Source organism: Micromys minutus (assembly GCF_963924665.1).
Source record: "Micromys minutus genome assembly, chromosome: 1".
Taxonomy (NCBI): domain Eukaryota; kingdom Metazoa; phylum Chordata; class Mammalia; order Rodentia; family Muridae; genus Micromys; species Micromys minutus.
In genome coordinates, this window is record NC_137969.1 from 104108057 (window position 1) to 104133307 (window position 25251).

General features: G+C 38.5%; 2 protein-coding genes across 2 annotated transcripts in view; one reads left to right on the forward strand and one right to left on the reverse strand.

Moving 5' to 3' along the window:
• Positions 1-18648, reverse strand: part of ECM2 (extracellular matrix protein 2) — a 29592-nt gene extending 10944 nt beyond the window's left edge. The window contains exons 1-5 of the mRNA XM_080926344.1: positions 18563-18648; positions 8153-8458; positions 4892-5080; positions 2194-2691; positions 335-450 (exon numbers count right to left, since the gene is read on the reverse strand). Coding sequence (XP_080782470.1) covers positions 335-450; positions 2194-2691; positions 4892-5080; positions 8153-8429 — 1080 coding nt within the window. The 5' untranslated portion in view covers positions 8430-8458; positions 18563-18648. The remainder of the gene's footprint in view (positions 1-334; positions 451-2193; positions 2692-4891; positions 5081-8152; positions 8459-18562) is intronic.
• Positions 1-25251, forward strand: part of CENPP (centromere protein P) — a gene marked incomplete at both ends in the record, with an annotated part of 175073 nt that overhangs the window by 114479 nt on the left and 35343 nt on the right. The gene's annotated exons all lie outside the window — the stretch shown is intronic.

Sequence of the window (25251 nt, forward strand, 5' to 3'; positions counted from 1 at the left end):
CGGTCCTAGATAAATGCTCCTTTATTACTTACTGGACAGATCTTCACATGCTGAGAGACCAGACTTCAATGAACCTTTACATGCCAGAGAGAAACTAGTCCTTAAATTTAAAACAATATTGTCTGATCTTCGTGTCATCAGTCATCTCGTAAGGTTAGTATATGTAAAGCAACAAGCTAATCAAGAGGAAATGGCTGTAACTTAAGGACATCAGAGAAGAAACTTAATGTAGAAGAAAATTAGAAATAAAAGCCTTTCTGCTTATTTTTTCCTTTCCCACCTCCAACCACAGTCAGTAGGAGTCATATTGTTACATACTAATGGAAGTGTGTACCTTGAATGCTTTTGGACCTATGCCCGAAGAAGTGATATTATTTCTGCTCAGATCAAGTCTCTCCAAATTTGGTAATCCATTAAATGCTTCATCAGGGATGGAGATGATTGAATTTCCTAGGGTGTACAATAGTTTTATTAGACACACATACATATATAGACATGTATGTATATATTCATATGTGTGTGTGCATGTCTCTTTATACATGAGTGCTAAGAGAAAGCTTTATATTGGGAAGTAGAGCAATATTCAGAACAAGGACAGGAAATATATAAACAAATGCACACTTGAAAAAATAAGATTGGAATGGTACAAGTCAAAAGTGTGTCTTGGTCATGATTCAGATAAAACTAGTAAAAATAACCACAAATGTCTACTGGGCAGGGATAGTAGCATTGTGCATTCATAACAAAGATGTGTTTTTGTGAGGCTAGATAGAAACTGACCGCTTCCTTCATATTTTTTTCATTGCCATTTCCATGATCTTGGAATTATAATGCTATATATATATCCCAAAAAATCAAGGAAAATTCTTCAGTGTCTGTGAGCCTGTTTCCTTCTCTGTATAAGCAGCTTAGAAAAATCCAATCTCATATGCCCCACCATATCTAATAGTACATATCTTTCTGTCTTTAAGCAAAAAGGATCCTATATCTTTCTATTCTATGTATTTGTATCTTAACATTTGTCTAAGTACAGTCATCAGTGATTTTAAACATCTTCTTATAAAGCAATGACTGTATAACCCTATATGGGTTATATATCCTTTCTGTGACTTCAGCTTTTCACTTAGTTTCTGTAAGGCAGAGGGTATCTGCCACATACACATGGGAGAAGGCTTTGCCAGTTATGCAGATTCTTTCAGTGATTTTACATGAAAGTTGTCAAGGAGATCATGATACTGACAGCATCCCATTGTAAACTTCCATTCCTGTACATATATCTTGGACCCATCCAGTTCTCCTCACCTCTGCATCCTAAGGGCACCTCTGCCATGGTATCCCTATAAGCCAGACACTCACACAAATGAGATTTTAATACTCCACCACTCAGAGCATTCCCCAGTATCCTGATAGAGATACAGGCAAGAGGTCTGGACACCAGATTCTCAGTGGAATGGCTAAAGGAAAGAAAGCAACTGATGGTACACTGTGCTGAGGTTGTAAAATAGCTTCTTACGACAATGGGACAGCCAACTAAAAAAGTGATGGGTAGTTTATTTGAAATATGTTGCCATATCTCTCACCCATGTGTGCTTCTAGGTGTAATGAGAAATGAAAGTATAGGTCACCACAAACATCCATATGTGGATGTTTTGCCAGTTACAGACAAAATTGCCTTAAACTGAAAAAAAATCATTCTCTGGCTGATTTATACAATAGGGCACTGCTAAGAAACAAAGGAAAGAGCTAGTGGTTTTTAAAGCATTCAAAGTCTAACTGCAAGGCTACTTACTGTGTGATTCGATTTAGTAAAACTAAGAAATCAAATCAATAAACACAAAAAACAGGTCAGTTTCATGGTGGCCAGCAACTGAAGGAAATGAAGATACAAGGAGTTTGTGGGAGTAATGGAAATATTTTTTATCTGAACTGTGGGGGTGCTCACATTTGTAAAACCCTGTAGAACGATACATTGTAAATGTTTTATCACACAGTCAAAGTGTACCCCATTAAAGCTGATTTTTTTAAAATGTTCCTTGGGAAATCCTTTGATTACAGTCTATAGTGTGTGCTCATTTCTGCTGCACAGGTGATCTGTATGAAGATGATAAAATTAGTACCTAGTAAGTTAAAATAACATCCATAGGGCAGTAAAATTCACCCTTTATATCTGAGCATGAAGTCTTAATCTCTTACCAACTAACTCCAGGTTTGTTACTTCTGGTGCTGTTATTGGTGGGATCTCAGTGAAGTCTGCATGAACACAGCTGATAGTCCTATAGGACAGAGAACAGCTTCTGGGCAGGCGTGGCCTGCCTCTTGGGATTCCAGGTATTAACCGGGAGGACATTCTAAACACATCTCCTCTTATGGCATCCTCTTCTTCCTTCTTCTCCTCCTCCTCTTCCTCCTGTCCTTCCCTCTCAGTCTCCTCACTGTCCTCTTCCTCCTTTCTTCCATGGTAAAGTTGGCGATGTGCTGACCTCCCTTCTTCCTGCGGCCTCAGCTTTCCCTCAGTTCTTTCCTCATCATGAAGCTTTGTAGGCACAGAGGTCTCTTTCTTGTGCTCCTTATGTTCTTTAGCTACCTCTTCATCCTCCTCAGATTGAAGAGCTTCTTTTATGGCTACTTGGTCCGTTTCCATTTGAGGAGGTAGCACTTGCTTGTGAAGTTTGTTAATGGAGTCTTGTTGTTCTGAAGAATCACCAGAAAACTCAGTTTAATCATGTAGTTTTCTACTACTGAGTAGAGAATAGGAGGCTCACAGAAGGATGAAGCAAGGGAGGCAAGTTGATGATGTTAATAAATGGAAAAAGTCATAATGAAATGGGATTAGTAAATATTATTCCCTCTATAACCTTGACTGCTATGTAAAGATGAAATACAGTTGAAGTTTTTTCTTGAAGTTAACTGTAACTTTCTATTTCTTTTGTAAATTTGTTGTAGACATATGGTTTTGGTGTCTATGAACCAAAATACTGATTTTGTACTAAATAATGTAATACTGTTTTCACAAAAATATGATACTAATTGGTAAGCTAAAGAGGGAATAATATTGCCACATGATACAAAACAGAAAGCAATTTTCTTGTGATACCATTACATATTATACCACTATATAGAAACTGTCCAGTGGATCTTTGACAGACAGTAGAGAAGATCTAGTCTGGATGTAGTCTCACTTTGAGTGAAGAGTTCTAAAGAGAAATGAGTTCACAGTGCATAGGCTTTCTTCCATCAGTTTATAAATTGAGCTAATCATCTCTCTACTTTTAACTGATAACCATATACAAACTAGCCCTGAAAGAAACACAGAAATATAATTATTTGAAGAGGTTAATTAGGATAACATTCAGTGTATGTTATAAAGTCTGAAGATTTTTTTTTACATCTATACCAAAATATTCCAAAGAAGAGGGGGAAATTAATAAGTGGAAGCTAAGGGTATTATACTTAAATATTTAAGTCCTTTTTGTGTCCAAGTTTATTTCTCTAACTATATCTCAAGACTTCAGATCCTTTGAAAAATGTCTAAGAATCTCTGAATCTTGCCTATAAGCCTTGTGTGTTACTTTAAAGAGTCAGTTTCAACAAGCACACATTCTAACATTTTTAAAAAGTATAATACTTCAAGCCATGCTTAAGTACATGTCTTTAATCCCAGCCCTTCTGCCTTGACAGAAGCAGAGGCAGGGGAATTTCTATGAATTGGAGGCTAGCCTGAGCTACACCGTAAGAATCTGTCTCAAAAGAAAGTACAGGACTGGAGAAATGGCTCAGCAGTTAATAGGTCCTGAGTTCAATTCCCAGAATCCACATGGTGGTTCACAACCATCTGTAATAGGATCTGATGCCTTCTTCTGATGTGTGTGAAGACAGCAACAGTGTATTCATACATTAGATAGATAGATAGATAGATAGATAGATAGATAGATAGATAGATAGATAGGTAGGTAGGTAGGTAGGTAGGTAGGTAGGTAGGTAGGTAGGTAGGTAGGTAGATAGATAGATAGATAGATTAGATAGATAGATAGATAGATAGATAGATAGATAGATAGATAGATAGATAGATAGATAGTAGATAGATAGACACTGACAAACAGATATTACAGTGCCTCAGTGAAATAACTACTAGTGTGAAGCAAAGTACAATTTCTGAAGTTACTCCTGGCAGGAGTCTTTTGTAGATACAAAGAGATGGCTTGATATTGACAAGAGAAAATGTTCCTGTCAATCTATACCTGTCAAGTTATTTAACATAGTTTATTTTCATAAGTCACTAGCTAAACTTGCTTCTAGGAGGCCTCAGCCAACCTCCAGAGGGAACAAATCTTATTTGAGAACAGATCAGTAGATCAGTATGCATCCAGTGAAACTCAAGCTCTGAGCTCCAGTATAAAAATGCCACCTAAAGACCAAGCCCCAGTCCACACTTCTGCATTTTGTGGGATTCCTCAGAACACTACCGGATTCCTGTGCTTTCTGTGGGAGATGAATGGGGGGGGGGGGTAAGGCTTTGTTTGCTCTGGTTATATATCACTGTTTTGTCTCATGATAGTGATTAGTATATTCCTGACAAGCTTGATTAAGTAGGATGATACATATTAAGTCAGGGTTTACTGTAGGAATTCTATCGGTATATCTCTAAAGCCTTATAATATTCACACATGAAATAGAATCAGGTTCAACTTGACTCAGTCTGAAATTAGAACTATAGAGCCACATCTATTTCTATACCCCAAATACATTTTCCTAGATACATCTGTTTATCGGCACTGAGCTGCATTTTAAGTACCTTGATGACTACATTTATAATAATTTACACCTTAATGTAATGATAAAATAAATATAAATAGAAGTTAAAGACCATGATACTTTTCTTTATAGTGTATACCAGCATCAGAGCAGATGGGGCAGCACTCTCCTTCTGCTTTAATGGTGTAGGGGCACGCCTTGGGGTGGCACACAGTTTCATCACAAAGCACTCTTCCATTTGAGCAGAGGCAGGTGGTACAGGGCTCAGGCGACCAGACAGCTTTGTTGTACATGATCATGCCCTTTACAAAGCAGTGTCCTTTCTTTCCTAGAAGAGAAGGGGGAATGTTTGTTTGTGACAGGGTTTTTATTGTGTAGCCTGGTTGGCCTGAAACTCACTGTGTAGACCAGGCTGGCCTCAAACTCGCAAGAAATTCAACTGTCTCTCCGCCCCTCTGACCCTCTGCCCTGCCTCCTTAGTGCTAGGATTAAAGGACTGCACCGCCATGCTCTGCAAGATTATCAGAATCCCTGAATGGATAAAAATACAGTGCAGTCTAACTGATAGAACCAGCTGAGAATACAGATCCATCTGCAGCCACGCACAGGCTAATGCCCTACAAATTTGCTGTCTGAAATGCTTTCATTGTCTCTTCCTCTTTCTGCTGAGTAATCGCCTCCCAGTAACTGGGTTTTGTTAGAATTTCCTATCTTCTGTCTTTCAAAATAGGCTAAGTTCTGTCACAGAAAGAACAACCATCAGAACCCAACCATTTCTCTTTACCTAAAGTTATACAGTCTTGACATGCTGGTGCTTGGTTTGGGTTATGGTCACTCTGCAACAGACAACATGCCTCTAGCAGACTCCCAAGTTACCCAGGAATGAAAAATACAAGTTTACAAATCATGCTTGAGTCCTAAGTGTGTTTAATTCTCCTGGCATAGTAAGTTGTATGGCCACCCCAAAATTCAGAAGAGGCAGCAGTGTAGCTCTGTTCCAGAATAGAACTAAGGAATGCACAGCTCACCCTGTGGATAGGCACACAGATTAAACAACATGCTCAGCAAGACAATAAGCCCTGTGGGGTTTGTTTTGTTACTGTGGCTGAAGACAACTTGCTGGGAGTCAGTTCTGGTGTTAGCTGTGGTACAATACTGTGGCTGTAGTTTATGTCACTGATTGAAACACTGGACTGTGGTTTAACAGCAGTGAAGTATATGTGATCTGTGTAAATGCAATAAAAACAAAGCATGGGCTGTGAGATGCCTGGGCAGATTGCTGCACCTTCTGCCAATCATGACAGACCCTGACGCCTGACTTCAGTCCCCAGGACTCAACGTGGAAGGAGAGCTGAACTTCAGCAGATTGTCCTCTGGGCTCTGTACAGCTAGCTGTCAGAAGCACATGAGAGGGAGGGTGGTGGTGTGCTCCCACACAGGGAGAAGATAAATTAGAATCTTAAATATTTTCAGGTACTTTAAGACTACTGGAAAACACTCTTGGACAATTTTGGAGTGTTTATTTTCTATACTCTTACTGACACCAACTCATAGTTTTTGTTGGTGGTGGTATGTTTTGTGTTTTAATTTAAGTCTGTGTACTTGTTGTAGTCCCAACTAAGAAGGCTGAGGCAGGACTGTGGGATCTAGAAGTTTAAGACCACCTGAGCAACATGAAAATCCCCATCTCAGAAAAAAAAAGTAATCAGATCTACATATGAGAACATGTGGTAATTTGTCTTTCTGACGTACTAGAATTAAAGCAGTGTGAAACAGCATACGTGCTTGAGCACCTGAGAATATTGAGACAAGAGGACACCTGGTGACTTCCTCAGTCTAACCCAGAGCTCACCAGATGACCCCTCCCCCTCCGCCCCCTGGTGACTTCCTCAGTCTGACCCAGAGCTCACCAGATGACCCCTCCCCCCACCCCCTGTCTTGCCAGCATTTGGAGATCTGCCTGTTTCTACCTCAATATAGAATGTTAGTATAAAAATCCTCACTATGAGAATTTGCATATGTGTACACGTTTTGCCGGTATGTATATATGTGTATCGCATGTATACAGTACCCTCAAAAGTCAGAAGACCTCAGATCTCGTAAAACTAGAGTTATACACTGATGTTAACTACTTCATAGGTGCTACAGACTGAACCTGGTTTTTCTATAAAAACATCAAGGGCTCTTAACCACTGAGCCATTCCTCCAGTCCCTAAGTATGGTTTAAATAAATAAAATAGCATGTTTCATTAAAAAAAAAAAAGAAGAAGAAGAAGAATATTTGTGCCAACAAGGATGGCTCAGTGGATAATAGTACTTGCTGTGGACAGAGAAAAATGGACTTCTTAGGGCATTGTCTGACCTTCACATGTATGCTTTAGTATGTGGTACCCACACATATGCAAATATCATGTACACACAAATAATAAAAATTTAAATACATTTAAAAATGTTAAGTATGTGAAATCACATTATACATGTGAGTTTGGGGGCTTTTCACTTTCTTTTATAGCTTAAGTAGCTTTCAGTTAATTGAGATGATATCTTTATTATTCTTTAGCATTTAATGGACACATGTCATTTATATTTTTAGCAAATATATCCTAATTTCCCCTTTTTCATATAATTTTCTATTTCTTAACTTCAAGAACAAATAATTAAGAGGTATGAAATAAGGTGTCATAATATTTTCTTTTGTCTTTCAAGGTTTTGTTTAATGGTAACATACCTGCAATCTGTTTGCATTTTTCCTTCCAAACTTAGAAAATCACTAGCCATTAAATACTAGCTTTAAAAAATAATTACTTGAGATCTTTGGCAGAATCTCCAGTCTTTTCATCCCTTTTAAAAGTCAGTATTCTGTATAAAATAAATTCAGTGTCCTTCATTCTACTTTTACTTAACAAAACTTTATCTTGAAAATACTTAAATAGAAGCCAGACATGGTGGCGCACACCTTGAATCCCAGCATTTGGGAGACAGAAGCAAATGGATCTCTGAGTTTAAGACCAGCCTGGTTTACAAAGCAAGTTTAGTACAGCCTGGGCTATACAGAGAAATCCTGTCTCAAAAGAAAAAAAAAAAAAGCAAGCAAACAATTAAATCACCCTGAGTCAAAGTTTTTTGATTGGCTTCCACTCTAGATAATGTTTTAATAAGTGAAAGGCATTTTACTAATTAACATGTATATTGTTTGTGTTGTGAATATGATCACTTGATAATTTCATAATGAGAAGTACGACTTTTTTTAATAATTTGAATAAAAATGTTCCTTGAATACTTTTTACAGTTATTTTAAATTTTGTGTCTATATATCAAAAGGTAGCACAAAAATATATTCTATTTTTCCTGGATAGAGTTCAGCTCATAGATACATTTTCTCCTTGACGCATTCTCTTACCTGGTAGCACACTATAACTTGATTCTACTCCAAGATTACTTAGAAGTGTTTCTACGTTTTCCTCCACACTGTAATCGGAGTTGGCAGTGGGTAACCTAGCATCTGGTGCAGCACTGGTTTGCTGAACTTCAAGCTGCCTGTTGGATCTGGGGTGGAATGAAGAGCTTTTCCTGAGTCTTCTCTGATGCATCCTCCTCCTTTGCCTCCTTGCACTTTGGTCACAGTTGGTTTGAAACATGATAAGCAGAACGAGACAAAACCAAACTGCTCCCTTCATGTTCGATTTTTTTCTTCACCAACAAACTTCTAAAAGGAAACAAAATTTAAAGTTGTTAGTAACTCCATTCTTACTTGCAGAAGTTGACTTAGTTGTCTTTGGGGTGCGCAGAAGTCTTTGAGGAGCAACACCAGGGTGATGTGTGGTCTGGATCCTGCAGTTTACTGCTGGGTCAGAGTTTGGAATATCTGTCTCTCTGGACGAGGCTTGAGCCAAGTTTTTCTATAAAGTGCTAAATAGTAAATATTTAACCCTTTATGAATTGTTTTTCACTGTCTTAACTATTCAGTTTGACTATTGTAGTCTGGAATTAGCCATAGGTGTTAGATAACTGTGACTGTGTTCCAGTAAAGTGAAAATGACAGGAAAAGGCAATGCCTACAGCAGGAGGCTCCCTGGACCCCCACGTTGGAGCAATCTCTGCTAGGGTGCTCTGTGGTTGTCACCCACACCTCTTCTGATACTTTTCATCGCTAATTTTCTTTGGTGGGGAGTGGTACATGGTTATCCTTCATAACAGCAGTGTGAAACTGCACATGTGCTTGTGCACCTATACATATCAAGGCAAGAGGGCAAATACCAGGTGGCTTTCTCAGTCTGAACCCAGAGCTTACCTGTTGATTCTTCTGGCTTGCCAACATCTGGAGATCAGCTTGTCTCCAACCCAGCCTCACCCAACACTACAATTACAGGTGTGAGATCTTCATGGTTTTATAGTAAGCTCTTTACCCACTGAGCCATTTCCCCAAACCTGATCTTTCTATTTTTATTTTTAAGGGAGGGTGGGACTGTCCATGTAGAGGAATGTGCATACAGGCACATGGACATCTGAGGACCACCTCACTGTCATCCTCAGAAATGTTGTTCATTTCCTTTGATTCAGGGTCTTTCATTGACCTCACACTTAACAATTAGGCCAGACTGCCTTTCTTGCCAGTGGGTATCAGGGAGCTTTAGGTCCCCACCTCTAGTTCTGGGATTATATATCATTGTATCTTGTTTTATGTGGGCTCTGGGAACTCTAACTCGGGTCCTCATACTTAGAAAGCAAGTGGTTTACCAAAAAAGCCATTCCTTCAGCACCAGGATAAGTAATTTTAAGAATAGTTAAAAAAACAGAGATAAACGTACAAATTTTCAGCATTTTTGCATAAAAGTATATGAATACATTTTTTAAGGTTGGAATTAAGTATTTGTGGGTACATACACATATACATATGTATATGTGTAACAATAATATAGGAAAAGAGGCTATTAATTTGAGGGGATAGGAGAGAGACTAGGAGGGGCTGTAGGGAGGAAAGGGGGATGTGATACAATTCTATTTTAATTAAAATATATTCTTTTTGTTGTTGTTGTTGAACTTTACACAGTCTGTGAGTTGTTTCTTTCACCTTTCTATGAAGCTGAAGCTCTCCTTGAATTCCTCATCTTTCTGCCTCTTCATTCCAAGAACTGGGGTTACAGGTATATATCCCATGCCAGGCTACTCGAACATTCTTAGTTATACATCTTCTGAACGCATTTTTATGTTCTTAATTTTACATATAGTATATTAGAGTATTTTTTAACTTTCCATTTTGGTCTTTTGGTTGGTTGACATTTATAAATTACCTTGGTCAAGCTTATTAATCAACCTTAAAGCTATGCTATATGCTTGTACAACTTCAGAATTGTCATACTTTCCTGATGCTTTTATCACCAGACAGAGACTTTCTGTATCTCTACTAGTGCTCTAGTAAGATCTCAGTTGTCTAATAGTCATGAAGCTACCTTCTTTTGGTAATGTGTGCTTGGAAATTTTGTATCGGTTTGCTTTCAGCTTTTCCACAGTATATTTTTATATGCTCATTTGATTTGTAATGCAGTCTGACAGTCTTTGTATTTAATAGGAACATGAAATCTATTCATACTTTATGTTATACCTTTATCTCTTCCTGAGCAATTCAAGAGCCAGAATGGCAGTTTTCATCTTACACTTTAATTTTCCATATATGTTATATATGTTAACCATAGTATATCAATAGATTGTCTTGAAAAGATTATTATTTTTCAGGCTGTCAATATATCCCAGTGAATAAAGGTATTTGTTCTCAATCCTGATAAGCATTTGATCCCACATAGAAGGAAAGAACAACCTACACACACATACATATTATTGTCCTCTGAACTTCACAAGCTCACCATCCCACACATGGACAAGCTCACCATCCCACACATGGACAAGCACAATATTCCACACACGGACAAGCTCACCATCCCACACATGGACAAGCTCACCATCCCACACGTGGACAAGCACACTATTCCATACACGGACAAGCTCACCATTCCACACATGGACAAGCTCACCATCCCACACATGGACAAGCACACCATTCCACACATGGACAAGCTCACCATCTCACACATGGACAAGCACACTATTCCACACACGGACAAGCTCACCATTCCACACATGGACAAGTACACCATCCCACACATGGACAAGCACACCATTCCACACATGGACAAGCTCACCATTCCACACATGGACAAGCTCACCATCCCACACATGGACAAGCACACCATTCCACACATGGACAAGCTCACCATCCCACACATGAACAAGCACACTATTCCACACACGGACAAGCTCACCATTCCACACATGGACAAGTACACCATCCCACACATGGACAAGCACACCATTCCACACATGGACAAGCTCACCATCCCACACATGGACAAGCTCACTATTCCACACATGGACAAGCTCACCATCCCACACATGGACAAGTACACCATCCCACACATGGACAAGCACACTATTCCACACATGGACAAGCTCACCATCCCACACATGGACAAGTACACCATCCCACACATGGACAAGCACACTATTCCACACATGGACAAGCTCACCATTCCATACATGGACAAGTACACCATCCCACACATGGACAAGCACACTATTCCACACATGGACAAGCTCACCATTCCATACATGGACAAGTACACCATCCCACACATGGACAAGCTCACCATTTCACACATGGACAAGCACACTATTTCACACATGGACAAGCACACTATTCCACACATGGACAAGCTCACCATCCCACACATGGACAAGCTCACCATTCCACACATGGACAAGCTCACCATCCCACACATGGACAAGCTCACCATCCCACACATGGACAAGTACACCATCCCATACATGGACAAGCACACTATTCCACACATGGACAAGTACACCATCCCACACATGGACAAGCTCACCATTCCACACATGGACAAGCACACTATTCCACACATGGACAAGCTCACCATCCCACACATGGACAAGTACACCATCCCACACATGGACAAGCACACCATCCCACACATGGACAAGCTCACCATTCCACACATGGACAAGCACACTATTCCACACATGGACAAGCTCACCATTCCATACATGGACAAGTACACCATCCCACACATGGACAAGTACACCATCCCACACATGGACAAGCACACTATTCCACACATGGACAAGTACACCATTCCACACATGGACAAGTACACCATCCCACACATGGACAAGCACACTATTCCACACATGGACAAGCTCACCATCCCACACATGGACAAGCACACTATTCCACACATGGACAAGCTCACCATCCCACACATGGACAAGCACACTATTCCACACATGGACAAGCACACTATTCCACACATGGACAAGCTCACCATTCCACACATGGACAAGCACAATAATCAGACAAATGTAAACAAAAGATTGTTGTCATTGCTTTGTATCAAAAACCATTTGAGACCACACTTTTTGAACCTCTTAACTTACTAAGATTTGGGGACAGATCTTTTTTGTAAGGATCTGGCCCATGTTGTAGGGTATTTAACAGTAGTTCTGGCCTTTTTCACCAGTACCTTTCCCAAGAATACTTGCAGATGTTGCCAAATGTTCCCCATCTGAGAACCCCTAACACTTAAACTCTTTCCTCTCACCTTTTCCTGTATCTCTGAATTTTTAGTCTGATTTTTTTTTTCTCATTCAAAATTTGTCTTAAGGTAATTCATTCTGTGAAGTTTTGGAAGTACATGTTTGCTGCATAGTACATGTTTCAGGTTAGTAGTACCTAGCATTGACAGATAACATTCCTATCTTTTTGTTTGTATTGATTCTACTTTTGTTGTTGTTGCTGCTGTGTTGTTGTTGTTTTTGTTCTTGTTCTTATCCTTGTTGTTTGAAACAGGGCTCCATGTGTCCCAGGCTGGTCTCAAGCTCATTGTGTAACCATAGAGAACCTTGACTTTCTCATCCTTTGGCCTGCAGGTCCCAAGTGCAGGGATCACAGGAGTATGCTGCAGTCCTTTGTTGGTTCAACTAAGAAGTCATAACTCAATCAAATTACTTTAAAAATACTTTTTCTGGCCACTTTGGATGTTTATCTTGGCCTTTAAATGTTCTACTCTGGTACACGTAGAAGGTGTGGTTCTCTTTTCTAATACATTTGAGATTCATGATATATTTTGAATATATACTGAACTTAAGGGGTCTAAGAAAGGGAGCTCAAGAAGAGTTTCTCTGTGTCTCCATGGCTGTCTGGAACTCACTCTTTAGACTAGGATAACCTGAAACTAACAGAGATCCACCTACCTCTACTTCCCAGTGCTGGGATTAAAGGCATGCACCAACCAGTTGCATACTAATTTTTATTCTCAAATTTGGGTTTATTTTTGGTTTTGTGTTGTTGTTGTTGTTGTTTCCTTAAGCCCTCAGCTCTTCCCATATGCTTTAGTCCTTTTCTCTTTTCGGAACTACCGTCATTTGGACAATAACCATCCAATATATATGTCTTCCATGTCACTTTCTCTTTATGGTATTTTTTTCTCGGTTGCCACATGATCCATCCTCACTATTCTAAGTGACCTGGTTTATTAATGCATTATTAAATTCATCTGTGGGCCTCTTTGTTTCTTTCATTGTATTTCAGTAAATTATTTTTATTGTATTCAATTATATACTACAAATTTATAATTTCATATTCTACTCTTTGAACATTTAATCATGTTTGTTTGAAAGTCTGTCTGAAGATCAGGTTTTTTGAGTCCTCTTTTTGACTGTACCTATCATCTGTTCTTTGGAATTTTAGCCATGTTCTTTCAGTTTTTTTTCCTTTGTCTGATGTGCTTTGAATTCATGCCAGAAATTATATAAAATCTCATCAAATGTCTGAACCTAAGATGATGTATTTTCTGTGTAAAGGTTTTCATGGTTTGAGTGTAGTATTGCCGACACTGTCAATAATGTATTGATTGATTTGAAGCTGGACATTACTAAATCCAGTATCACACTATGGGTCTGGTTTTGCTTATGTTACAAGCTCTGAGGTCATCACCCCTTGGCCCTCATCTTTGTTTTGTGTTTCTCCCCAGCCTTGTGAAGCTATTTTAAAACTCCATTAACCTCTTCTGGAATCCACAGATGTTTCTAGAAGCAAAGCTATTTCAGACCTGAGACAGTCTGTTTTAATCTTATTCAAAACATTGGCTCTTCTGTTTTTCTCATCTTCCTGTTTGTTCCCAGCAGATGAGTAGATCTGTTTTTCTTGCCAGAGGAAATGTGTTCAGATTCCTTTTGTTCTTTGCAAAAATGTGTATTTCTTACTCTTAGACATGGTAAAAATTCGTAAATCTTAAATGTCTGAAAATATCCTGTTTGGTTAAAACTAGAATTATAGCTACAGAATCATTTCCCCTTAATACTTTTCAGATACTGGTTATTTTACCTTGTCACACTTTGTTCTCCTTTTGCTTTTGCTTTGATACGGGGTCTTGCTATATAGCCAAGGCTAGCCTAGAACTAACAATGTAGACTAGGCTAAACTTGAACTTGTGGTGATTCTTTTGTCATTGCCTCCAACTATTAGGATTACAGGTGTTAGATACCACACCCAACTTGATCCATTCTTGTTGTGTTATGGAGAAGTTGACTTAAAATCAATTCCCATCCCTTTATAGGAAGCTAACATTCTAATTTATTACTAGCACAGTTTTGCTATGTGCTAGTAATAAATTATTGATTTTTTCCTTCTTGAAATTCTTCAAACCCTAAAACTTATTTCTCTGATGAACTTTCTGTTAATTCTTTCCCATGCTTATTTAAAGATTTATCCTACCATTCCCCACTTCTCCTCCAACACTGGGAATGAAACTTAGGGCATTATGGGTGCTAGTAAGCACCATACCCCTGAGCTTCATCCCCAGCCCCACCCTCCATCTTTAAATGTATCCCATTCTTCACTTGATGATTCCCCAGTTTCTGTCTTACCAGGAGCTCTTCTTAATTCCCAGTGCAGCTATATAGCCATATATAGGGAGGGGTGTGTGTGTGTGTGTGTGTGTGTGTGTGTGTGTGTGTGTGTGTGTGCGTGTGTATTACTAACATACTTTCTGTTTTCTAGGAACTTGAGAGACAAGAAGGTACAATGTGTATTTGGCTTCTCTTGAATCTCAGTAGTTCTTTTTCTAGTTTCATCTGCTAAAATCTCCTAAACTAGGCTTTACCTGGTTTCACCCATATGGACTTGCCCTCAAATAATCTGAACTCAGCATCTAGTAGCCTCAAGGATGTCTTCATGTGAAGTCCATCAAACTTCTATTGAGGACATTTGTATAAGTACTCCAACCAGTCCATTGTGTTGAAGGACATCTGGGTTCTTTCCAGCTACTGGCTATTATGAATAAGGCTGCTATGAACATAGTGGACCATGTGTCATTGTTATATGTTGGAGCATCATTTGGATATATGCCCAGGAGTAGAATATCTGGGTCCTCAGGCAGAATTATGTCCAGTTTTCTGAGGAACTGCCAGACTGATTTCAAGAGTGGTTGTACCAGCTTGCAATCCCACCAACAATGTAGGACTGTTCCTCTTTCTCCACATTCTCGCCAGCATCTGCTGTCATCTTGAGTTTTTGATCTTAGCCATTCTGACTGGTGTGAGGTAGAATCTCAGGGTTGTTTTGATTTGCATTTCCCTGATGACTAAGGATGTTGAACATTTCTTTAGGTGCTTCTCAGCCATTCGGTATTCCTCAGTTGAGAATTCTTTGTTCAGCTCTGTACCCCATATTTTAATAGGGTTATTTGATTCTCTGGAGTCTAACTTCTTGAGTTCTTTGTATATATTGAATATTGGCCATCTATCGAATGTAGGATTCATAACAATCTTTTCCCAATCTGTGGGTTGCAGTTTTGTCCTATTGACAGTGTCTTGCTTTACAGAAGCTTTGCAATTCTTTGACGTCCCATTTGTCGATTCTTGATCTTAGAGCATAAGCCATTGATGTTCTGTTCAAGAAATTTCCCCCTGTGCCTATGTGTTTGAGGCTCTTCCCCCACTTTCTCTTCTGTTACTTTGAGTGTATCTGGTTTTATGTGGAGGTCTTTGATCCACTTGAACTTGAGCTTTGTACAAGGAGATGAGAATGGGTCAACTTGCATTTTTCTTACATGCTGACTGCCAGCTGAACCAGTACCATTTGTTAAAAATGCTGCCTTTTTTTTTTTTTTGGTTGTTTTTAGCTCCTTTGTCAAAATCAAGTGACCATAGGTGTGTGGGTTAATTTCTTGGTCTTCAATTCTATTCCATTGATCTATCTGCCTGCCTCTGTACCAATACCATGCAGTTTTTTATCACGATTTATCTGTAATACAGCTTGAGGTCAGGGATGATGATTACCCCAGAAGTTCTTTTATTGTTGAGAATAGTTTTTGATATCCTGGGTTTTTTGTTTTTCCAAATGAGTTTGCAAATTGCTGTTTCTAATTCTATGAAGAATTGAGTTGGAATTTTTATTGGCTTTGCATTAAATCTTGGACTTGAGCTTTATACAGGAAGATAAGAATGGGTCAATTTGTATTCTTCTACACACTGACTGCCAGTTGAACCAGAACCATCTGTTGAAAATGCTGTCTTTTTTCTATTGGATGTTTTTAGCTCCTTTGTCAAAGATCAAGTGACCATAGGTGTGTGGGTTCATTTCTGGGTCTTCAATTCTATTCCATTGATCTACCTTCCTGTCTCTGTACCAGTGGAATACTACTCAGCTATTAAAATCAATAACTGCATGAAATTTTTAGGTAAATGGATGGAACTAGAAAATATTCTGAGTGAGAAAACCCAGTCAGAAAAGAACACACATGGTATACACTCACTGATTAGTGGATATTAGCCCAGAAGGTTAGAATACCCAAGAAACAATTCACAAACCATATGAAGCTCAAGGAGAAAGACCAAAATGTGGATGCTTCAGTCCTTCTTAGAAAGGAGAACAAAATACAGGGGGAAATACAGGGACAAAGAGAGTGAAGCAGGGACTGAACAAAAGGTCATCCAGAGATTGCCCCACCTGGGGATCCATCCCATATGCAGCCACCAAATCCAGCCAGTATTGTTGATGCCAAGAAATGCTTGCTGATAGGACCATGATATGGGTGTCTCCTGAGAGGCTCTGCCAGAGCATTACTGATACAGATGAGGATGCTTGATAACCATCAGACTGAGCACGGGGAGCCCAATAGAGAAGTTAAAGAACGGACTGAATGAGATGAAGGGTTTGCAACCCCATAGGAAGAACAACAATATCAACCAACCAGACACCCCAGAGCTCCCAGAGACTAAAACACCAACCATGAGTGCACATGGAGGAACCCATGGCTCCAGCCTCATATGAGGCAGAGGATGGCCTTGTCTAGCATTAAAAGGAGGAGAAGCCCTTGGTCCTGTGAAGGTTCCAGTGTAGGGGAATGCCAGGGTGATAAGGTGGGAGTGGGTGGGTGGGAATGGGAGCATCTTCATAGAAGCAGGAGGAAGAGGGAAAGGGGAAAGGGGATAACATTTGAATTGTAAATAAGTAAAATATCCAATTAAAATAAAATAAAAAATAAGTACTCCAGTAATTTGAAAATTATTTCTATAGATCATTGAAATTTTATGTTTGAACATTTTATGACCTGCTTTAGTTTCAGAAGAACTTGTCTGCAGAATGTAAAGGAGCAAGGTTATTGGCACCTGAAGTCAACTCTTACAGTGCAGTAATGTAGGAAAGCAGGAGCAGTGGCAGCAATGAAAATGTAAACTGAAGGGCAAGTAACACTGCATTTCTTAAGTAGGGCAGTAGGACCTGATGGACACATAACACAGACACTCTGCATCATGCACACTTATACACTGACTTGTTCGTCTTGACAGTTACATGTTTAGTAACTGAGGGTCATGAAAGCTCTCTTCTGGACCTCATGACTAGATAATCTCCAGGGGTCTCCCATGAAGGTGAAGTATGCCATCCCTGGGCCTCCTATAAGCATCCACGTGTCAAGTCTCTCTATTCCAAATGAACTCATTTCTGTCTAATTTAGAAATCTAAATAGATTTGTACAGAAGTGAGCTGGCTGAGCTATCTTAATTTTAACAAAATCAGGATCTAGTCTCTAAAATTTAAGAAGTGGCCCTCAATTCTGCTTCATATTCATATTTGTAGAATTTTGCATTTTGTTTAATAAACAACTTTATAATTGTGTCTAGATCATAATTATGTCTAATCACAATGTCATTTTCATCAGTAATGTTTTTGCTTTTTTGACCTTTTATATTTGTCCAGATATTGAATATCATCTGTAAACTTTGATTAACTTGTTTTCTCCATTAAAATTTTTCATTAGTTGTTTTAAGAAAACGTTAAAGGTATCCATAATTTTGATATATCTGTGAAGCCACAAGTTATTATCCTTCATGCTACCACCAGACTTAAAATGGAAAATGCTTTTAACTAAATACATATTTTTCTTTAGAACTTCAGGACCAAGAAAATGCACGTTTCTAGTCAGTTGATGCTGCAACTCGCCACATAATTCTGTCTAAACATATGACAATAGTTCACAATCCCTTTACATTTTAATTACTGGGAAATGGTCGTCCTGCAAAGAAACAATTACACAAAATAAAGCATAGTTTAACTTTTCAGTCTGTTAGTACAGAGTTAACTTTGTTAAGAATTAAACATATCTGTACACAAAATGCCCACATATTAAAGCCATGCCACATACTGTAGTAGAAACTTAACATTTAAAACGTTTACCTGGAACTCTAAACTAAGTAGCTCTGCTTGGTGCCATTTAAGTCTCCAGCTGAAAGTGAAACAAAACCAGAACTTTCTTTAAAAACAAAGAAGAGAATGGAATGTTGAAAGTGTTAGCTGACTTCTTAGTAAAATCTAAAAGAACTGCTTCCCTTGGGATAAACGCCTTTCAGTTAGTTCTTTGTGTGGAAAACCAGCCAAAGAAGTAACCAGGGAAAATGGTTACCAAGGGAAATTTTTTTTATTTTAATCACAGGAAAAGTGGAAAACATCAGCGGGAGTTGGGCGGGGTGGGTAGGGGACATTTCCTTTGCAGGCTGAAAAGGCAGGAAAAAAATCTGTTACTTTCATAGGCTATTTATTTACATAAAATATTGCATGGATATTGATGTTCAAACAAGCCAATATACCACTAGAGATTTGTCAGGTCTAAGGGGTGGTATTCTCATCACCTAAAGGTTGTATTTCTCTCCAATCCTGTTTAAATTGCAAATTTGTCGGTATTTAGGAAACAAACACTAGTCTCATGTTTACACCATTAGATTATATAATTTCAGTAGCTGGGTGGAAGTACATGTAATCACAGCACTTGGGACGTAGAAGCACTGAAAGTTTTTAAGACCATATGGACTTAAATCTAGCATAGATTACATAAGACCCTGTGTATAAAAATCATTGATTTTATATACATGAAATACATATATCCGTATCTCTGGCTGACCGGGAACTCGTTATGTAAAACCAGGCTTCACTTGAACTCACAAACGATCTGCCAACCTCTATCTCCCAGTCCTAGGATTAAAGGTATAGTATGCACCATTACACCAAGGTTGTATGTGCATGTCTGTCTGTGTATCTGTGTACATATGTGTGTGCACTAAATGTATAAGGGAGCAACAGCAAGGGTCCTCATTACCAGTTATTCTAGCAAATTAGTTGTGTGCTTTGAGCTTCTGTTTCTTTATCTCCCCATAAGCAAGTTAGAAACAGACCCAACACTACAGGTGCTTGAGTTACTCTGTGGAAGAAACAGTTGACTATTCAGCATACTAGAGGACAACCAACTGCTATCATGACATAAAGATTTGACATTTAAAAATAATAAAGACAAAAACTTTTTCCCAGGATGCATTTTTTAATAGAACAGCTTTATTTTAAAGTATACGAATACATTTTTGTCAGTACTTGATTTTTTTAAAGGTTTGATAGTAATGGCTTAAAATCTTACTAGTTACAATAAGCATAAAGTACATGTAAAACAGGATGTAACCTGGAAATAGTCAAAGTTTTCTTGGTGTATAAAGATTAAGCATAATGGTTTTTCATTTTCTTTTCTTTTTTTTTTTTTTTGGCTTTTGTTTTTTCTGGAATTTCATATAGTCTGTGAGTTGTTTCTGGGCTGTTCAGAGCTTTCTGGGTTAGTATCCAATTATCAGTGACTGCATGTTATGTCTGTTCTTTTGTGACTGGGTTGTCTCTCTCGGGATGATATTCTCTAGATGCATCCATTTTCTTAAGAATTTCATAAAGTCATTTTATCTGATAGTTGAGTAGTACTCCATTGTGTAAATATACCACACTTTTTGTATCCATTCATCTACTGAAGGAATCTTGGTTCTTTCCATCATCTGGGTATTATAAATAGGGCTGCTATGAACATTGTGATGCATGTGTCTTTGTTGTATGTTGGAGCTTCTCTGGGGTATATGTCCAGAAGTGGAATAACTGGGTCTTCAGGTAGTATTATGTCCAATTTTCTGAGGAATCGCCAGACTGATTTCCAGAGTGGTTGTACCAGTTTACAACCCCACCAACAGTGGAGAAGTGTTCCTCTTTCACCACATCCTCGTCAGCATCTGCTGTCACCTGAATTTTTGATCTTAGCCATTCTGGTTGGTATGAGGTGGAATCTCAGGGTTGTTTTGATTTGCATTTCCCTGATGGCTAATGATGTTGAGAACTTCCTTAGATGCTTCTCAGCCATTCGATATTCCTCAATTGAGAACTTTTTCTTTAGCTCTGTACCCCATTTTTAATAGGTTTGTTTGATTCTCTGGAGTCTAACTTCTTGAGTTCCTTGTATACCTTGGATATTAGGCCACTATCAGATGTGGGGTTGGTAAAGATCTTTTCCCAATCTGTTGGCTGCCGTTTTGTTTTCTTGACAGTGTCCTTAGCCTTACAGAAACTTTGCAATCTCATTAAGTCCCATTTGTCGATATATGACCTTAGAGCATGAGCCATTGGTGTTCTGTTAGGGGAATTTTCTCCTGTGCCTATGTGTTCTAAGGCTTTCCCTAATTTCTCATCCAATAATTTCAGTGTACCTGGTTTAATGTGGAGATCTTTGATCTCCTTGCACTTGAGCTTTGTACAAGGAGATAAGAAAGGGTCTACTTTCATTCTTCTGCATGCTGAGTGCCAGTTGGACCAACACCATTTGTTGAAGAGGCTGTCTTTTTTTTATTGAATGTTTACAGCTCCTTTGTCAAAAATCAGGTGACCATATATGTGAGGGCTCATTTCTGGATCTTCTATTCTATTCCATTGATCCACGTGCCTATTTCTGTACCACTACCATGCAGTTTTCAGCACAATTGCCTTGTAATATAGTTTGATGTCAGGCATGGTGATTCCTGCAGATGTTTTCTTGTTGTTGAGGATGGATTTCACTATTCTAGGTCTTTTGTTATTCCCGATGAAATTGCACATTCTTCTTTCCAACTCTATGAAGAATTGGGTTGGAATTTTGATGGGGATTGCATTGAATCTGTAGATTGCTTTTGGTAAGATGGCCATTTTTATAATGTTGATCCTTCCAATCCATGAGCATGGGAGATCTTTCCATTTTCTGAGATCTTCCTCAATTTCCATCTTTAGAGATTTGAAGTTCTTGTCATACAGGTCCTTCACTTACTTAGAGTCACACCAAGGTATTTCATATTGTTTGTGACAATTGTGAAGGGTATCTTTTCCCTAATTTTTTCTCTGCATGTTTGTCCTTTGAGTAGAGGAAGGCTACTGATTTGTTTGACTTAATTTTATATCCAGCCACTTTCCTGAACTTGTTTATCAGCTATAGGAGTTCTTTGGTGGAATTTTTGGGGTCAGTTAACTATACTATCATGTTGTCTGAAATAGTGATATTTTTATTTCTTCCTTGCCAATTTATATCCCTTGATTTGCTTTTGCTGTCTAATTGCTCCAGCCAGGACTTCCAGTACTATGTTGAATAGGTAGGGGGAGAGTGGGCAGCCTTGTTGAGTCCCTGATTTTAGTGGGATTGCTTCAAGTTTCCCACCGATAAGTTTGATGTTGGCTCTTGGTTTGTGGTATATTGCTTTTATTATGTTTAGGTTTGGGCCTTGGATTCCTGTTCTTTCCAAGACTTCTAAAATGAAGGGGTGTTGAATTTTGTCAAATGCTTTCTCAGCATCTAGTGAGATGACCATGTGTTTTTTTTTCCTTTGAGTTTGCTTATATGTTGGATGCCATTGATGAATTTCCATATATTAAACCATCCCTGCATCCTGGGGATGAAGCCTACTTGATCATGGTGAATGATCGTTTTGATGTGTTCTTGGATTCGGTTTGCAAGGATTTTGTTGAGTGTTTTTGCATCAATGTTCATAAGTGAGATTGGTCTGAAGTTCTCTTTCCTTGTAGGGTCTTTGTGTGGTTTAGGAACGAGGGTTATTGTGGCCTCGAAAAATGAGTTAGGTAATGTTCCATCTGATTCTATTTTGTGGAATAGTTTGGAGAGTACTGGTATTAGGTCATCAATAAATATCTAATAAAATTCTGCACTGAACCCATCTGGACCTGGGCTTTTTTTTTTTTTTTTTTTTTTTGGTTGGGAGGCTTTTGATGACTGCTTCTATTTCTTTAGGTGTTATGGGATTTTTTAGATGGTTTACCTGGTCCTGGTTTAACTTTAGTATCTGGTATCTGTCTAGGAATTCATCCATTTCCTTCAGATTTTCTAGCTTTGTTGAGTATAGGCTTTTATAGTAGGAGCTGATGATTTCTTGAATTTCCTCAGTTTCAGTTATGTCTCTACTTTCCTTTCTGATGTTGTTAATTTGGATACTCTCTCTTTGTCCTCTAGTTAGTCTGGCTAAGGGTTTCTCAATCTCATTAATTTTCTCAAAGAACCAGCTCTTGGTTTTGTTGATTCTTTGAATGGTTCTTTTTGTTTCTGTTTGGTCAATTTCTGTTCTGAGTTTGGTTATTTCTTGCCATCAACTCTTCTTGGGTGTATCTGCTTCCTTTTGTTCTAGAGCTTTCAACTGTGCTGCAAGTTGCTAGTGTATGCTCTCTCCAGTTTCCTTTTGGAAGCACTCAGAGCTATGAGTTTTCCTCTAAGTACTGCTTTCATTGCATCCCATAGGTTTGGGTATGTTGTGTTTTCGTTTTCATTGAATTCTAGAAAATCCTTAATTTCTTTCTTTATTTCTTCTTTGACCATGCTATTGTTTAATAGAGCATTGTTTAGTTTCCATGTGTATATGGGCTTTTTTTGTTGTTGTTGTTGTCTTTGTTCTTATTAAAGACCAGTCTTAGACCATGGTGATTTGATTGGATGCATGGGAGTATTTCAATCTTCTTATATCTATTGAGGCTTGTTTTGTGACCAATTATATGGTCAATTTTAGAGAAGGTGCTATGAGGTGCTGAGAAGAAGTTGTATTCTTTTGTTTTAGGATTATATGTTCTGTAGATGTCTATTAATTCCAGTTGGTTCATAACCTCTGCTAGTTTTACTGTGTCCTTGTTCAGTTTTTGTTTCCATGATCTGTCCATTGATGAGAGTGGGGTATTGAGGTCTCCCACTATTATTGTATGGAGTGCAATGTATTTTTTGAGCTTTAGTAGGGTTTCTTTTATGAATATGGGTGCTCTTGTATTTGGAGCATATATGTTAAGGATTGAGAGTTCCTCCTGACAAATTTTCCCTGTAGTGAGTAAAAAGTGTCCTTCCTTATCATTTTTGATAACTTTTGGTTGAAAATCTACTTTATTCGATATTAGAATGGCCACTCCAGCTTGCTTCTTGGGGCCGTTTGCTTGGAAGTTTTTTTCCCAACCTTTTACTCTGAGATAGTGTCTGTCTTTGTCTCTGAAATGAGTTTCCTATATGCAGCAAAATGCTGAATTCTGTTTATGTATCCAGTCTGATAGCCTATGTCTTTTTATTGGGGAATTGAGTCCATTTATGTTAACAGATATTAAGGAATAGTGGTTGCTGTTTCCTGCTATTTTTGCTTTTAGAGGTAGAATTGTGCCTGTGTGTCTTTCTTCTTTTGGTTTTCTTGCTTAGGTATTTTCTTGTTTTTACTAGGATGTAGTTTCCCTCCTTATATTGGGTTTTCCACCTATAATTCGTTGTAGTGCTGGGTTTGTGGTCAGATATTGTGTAAATTTAGTTTTGTCTTGGAATATATTGGTCTCTCCATCCATGGTGATTGAGAGTTTTGCTGGGTATAGCAGCTTGGGCTGACACTTGTGTTCTCTTAGGGTCTGCATGATGTCTGTCCAGGATCTGCTAGCTTTCATAGTCTCTGTTGAGAAGTCGGCTGTGATTCTGATTGGTCTGCCTTTATATGTTACATGACCTTTTTCCCTTACTGCTTTTAGTATTCTTTCTTTGCTTTGGGCAGTTGGCGTTTTGACTGTCATGTGTCGGGAGGAATTTCTTTTCTGATCCCACTCTATTTGGAGTTTTGTAGGCTTCTTTTATGTTCATGGTCATCTCATTCTTAAGGGTAGGGAAGTTTTCTTCTACGATTTTGTTGAAGATATTTACTGTGCCTCTTAGTTGATATTCTTTGCCCTCTTCTATTCCTTTTATCCTTAGGTTTGGTCTTCTCATTGTGTCCTGGATCTCCTGGACATTTTGAGTTAGGAGCTTTTTGGCTTTTGCATCTTCTTTGACTGCTTTGTCTATGTTTTCAATGTTGTCTTCGGCCCTGGAGATTCTCTCTTCCATCTCTTGTAGTCTATTGGAGATGCTTGCATCTGTGACTCCTGATTTCTTTTTTAGGTTTTCTACCTCTAGTGTTGTCTCTTTTAGTATTTTCTTTATTGTTTCCATTTCCATTTTAAATTCCTTTTTCAATTCCTTCATCTCTTTGGTTCTGATTTCCTCTAGTTTTTTTTTTTTTTTTTTTTTTTTTTTATTTCTTTGAGTGTTTTTCTTGTTTCCTCTTTAAAAGCTTCTAGTTCTTTATGCTTTTCCTCCCGTTCTTGTTTAAGGATCTCTATCATCATCTTGAGGTATGATTTTGGGTCTGAGTCTTCTTTTTCTGGAGTGTTTGGCATTCCACTGTTTGCTGTGATGGGAGAGCTGGGTTCTGATGTTGCCAGGTTGTCTTGGTTTCCCTAGGGTAAACTCTTTTGCTTTCCTCTTGCCATCTTGTTGTCTGTTATTTTACGTGGTTTTGTTGTCAGTAATTGGTTCCCGTCTCTCCCGTGTACCTGGCCTGTGTCCCTGGATCTCTGCTGTTTCTAGTGGCAGATGGCCTGAGCACCTAAGACAAAGACTTAATATACTTGCAAATGATGATAAATCATTAGTGACTTATGTAGTGAATGTTACTAGCCTCTGCATATCAAATTTGGAAACAAGAAAATTATGAATAAATGCCTTTATATTTTTTAAAGGAATTTGTTTTTTCAATCAAAAAGTC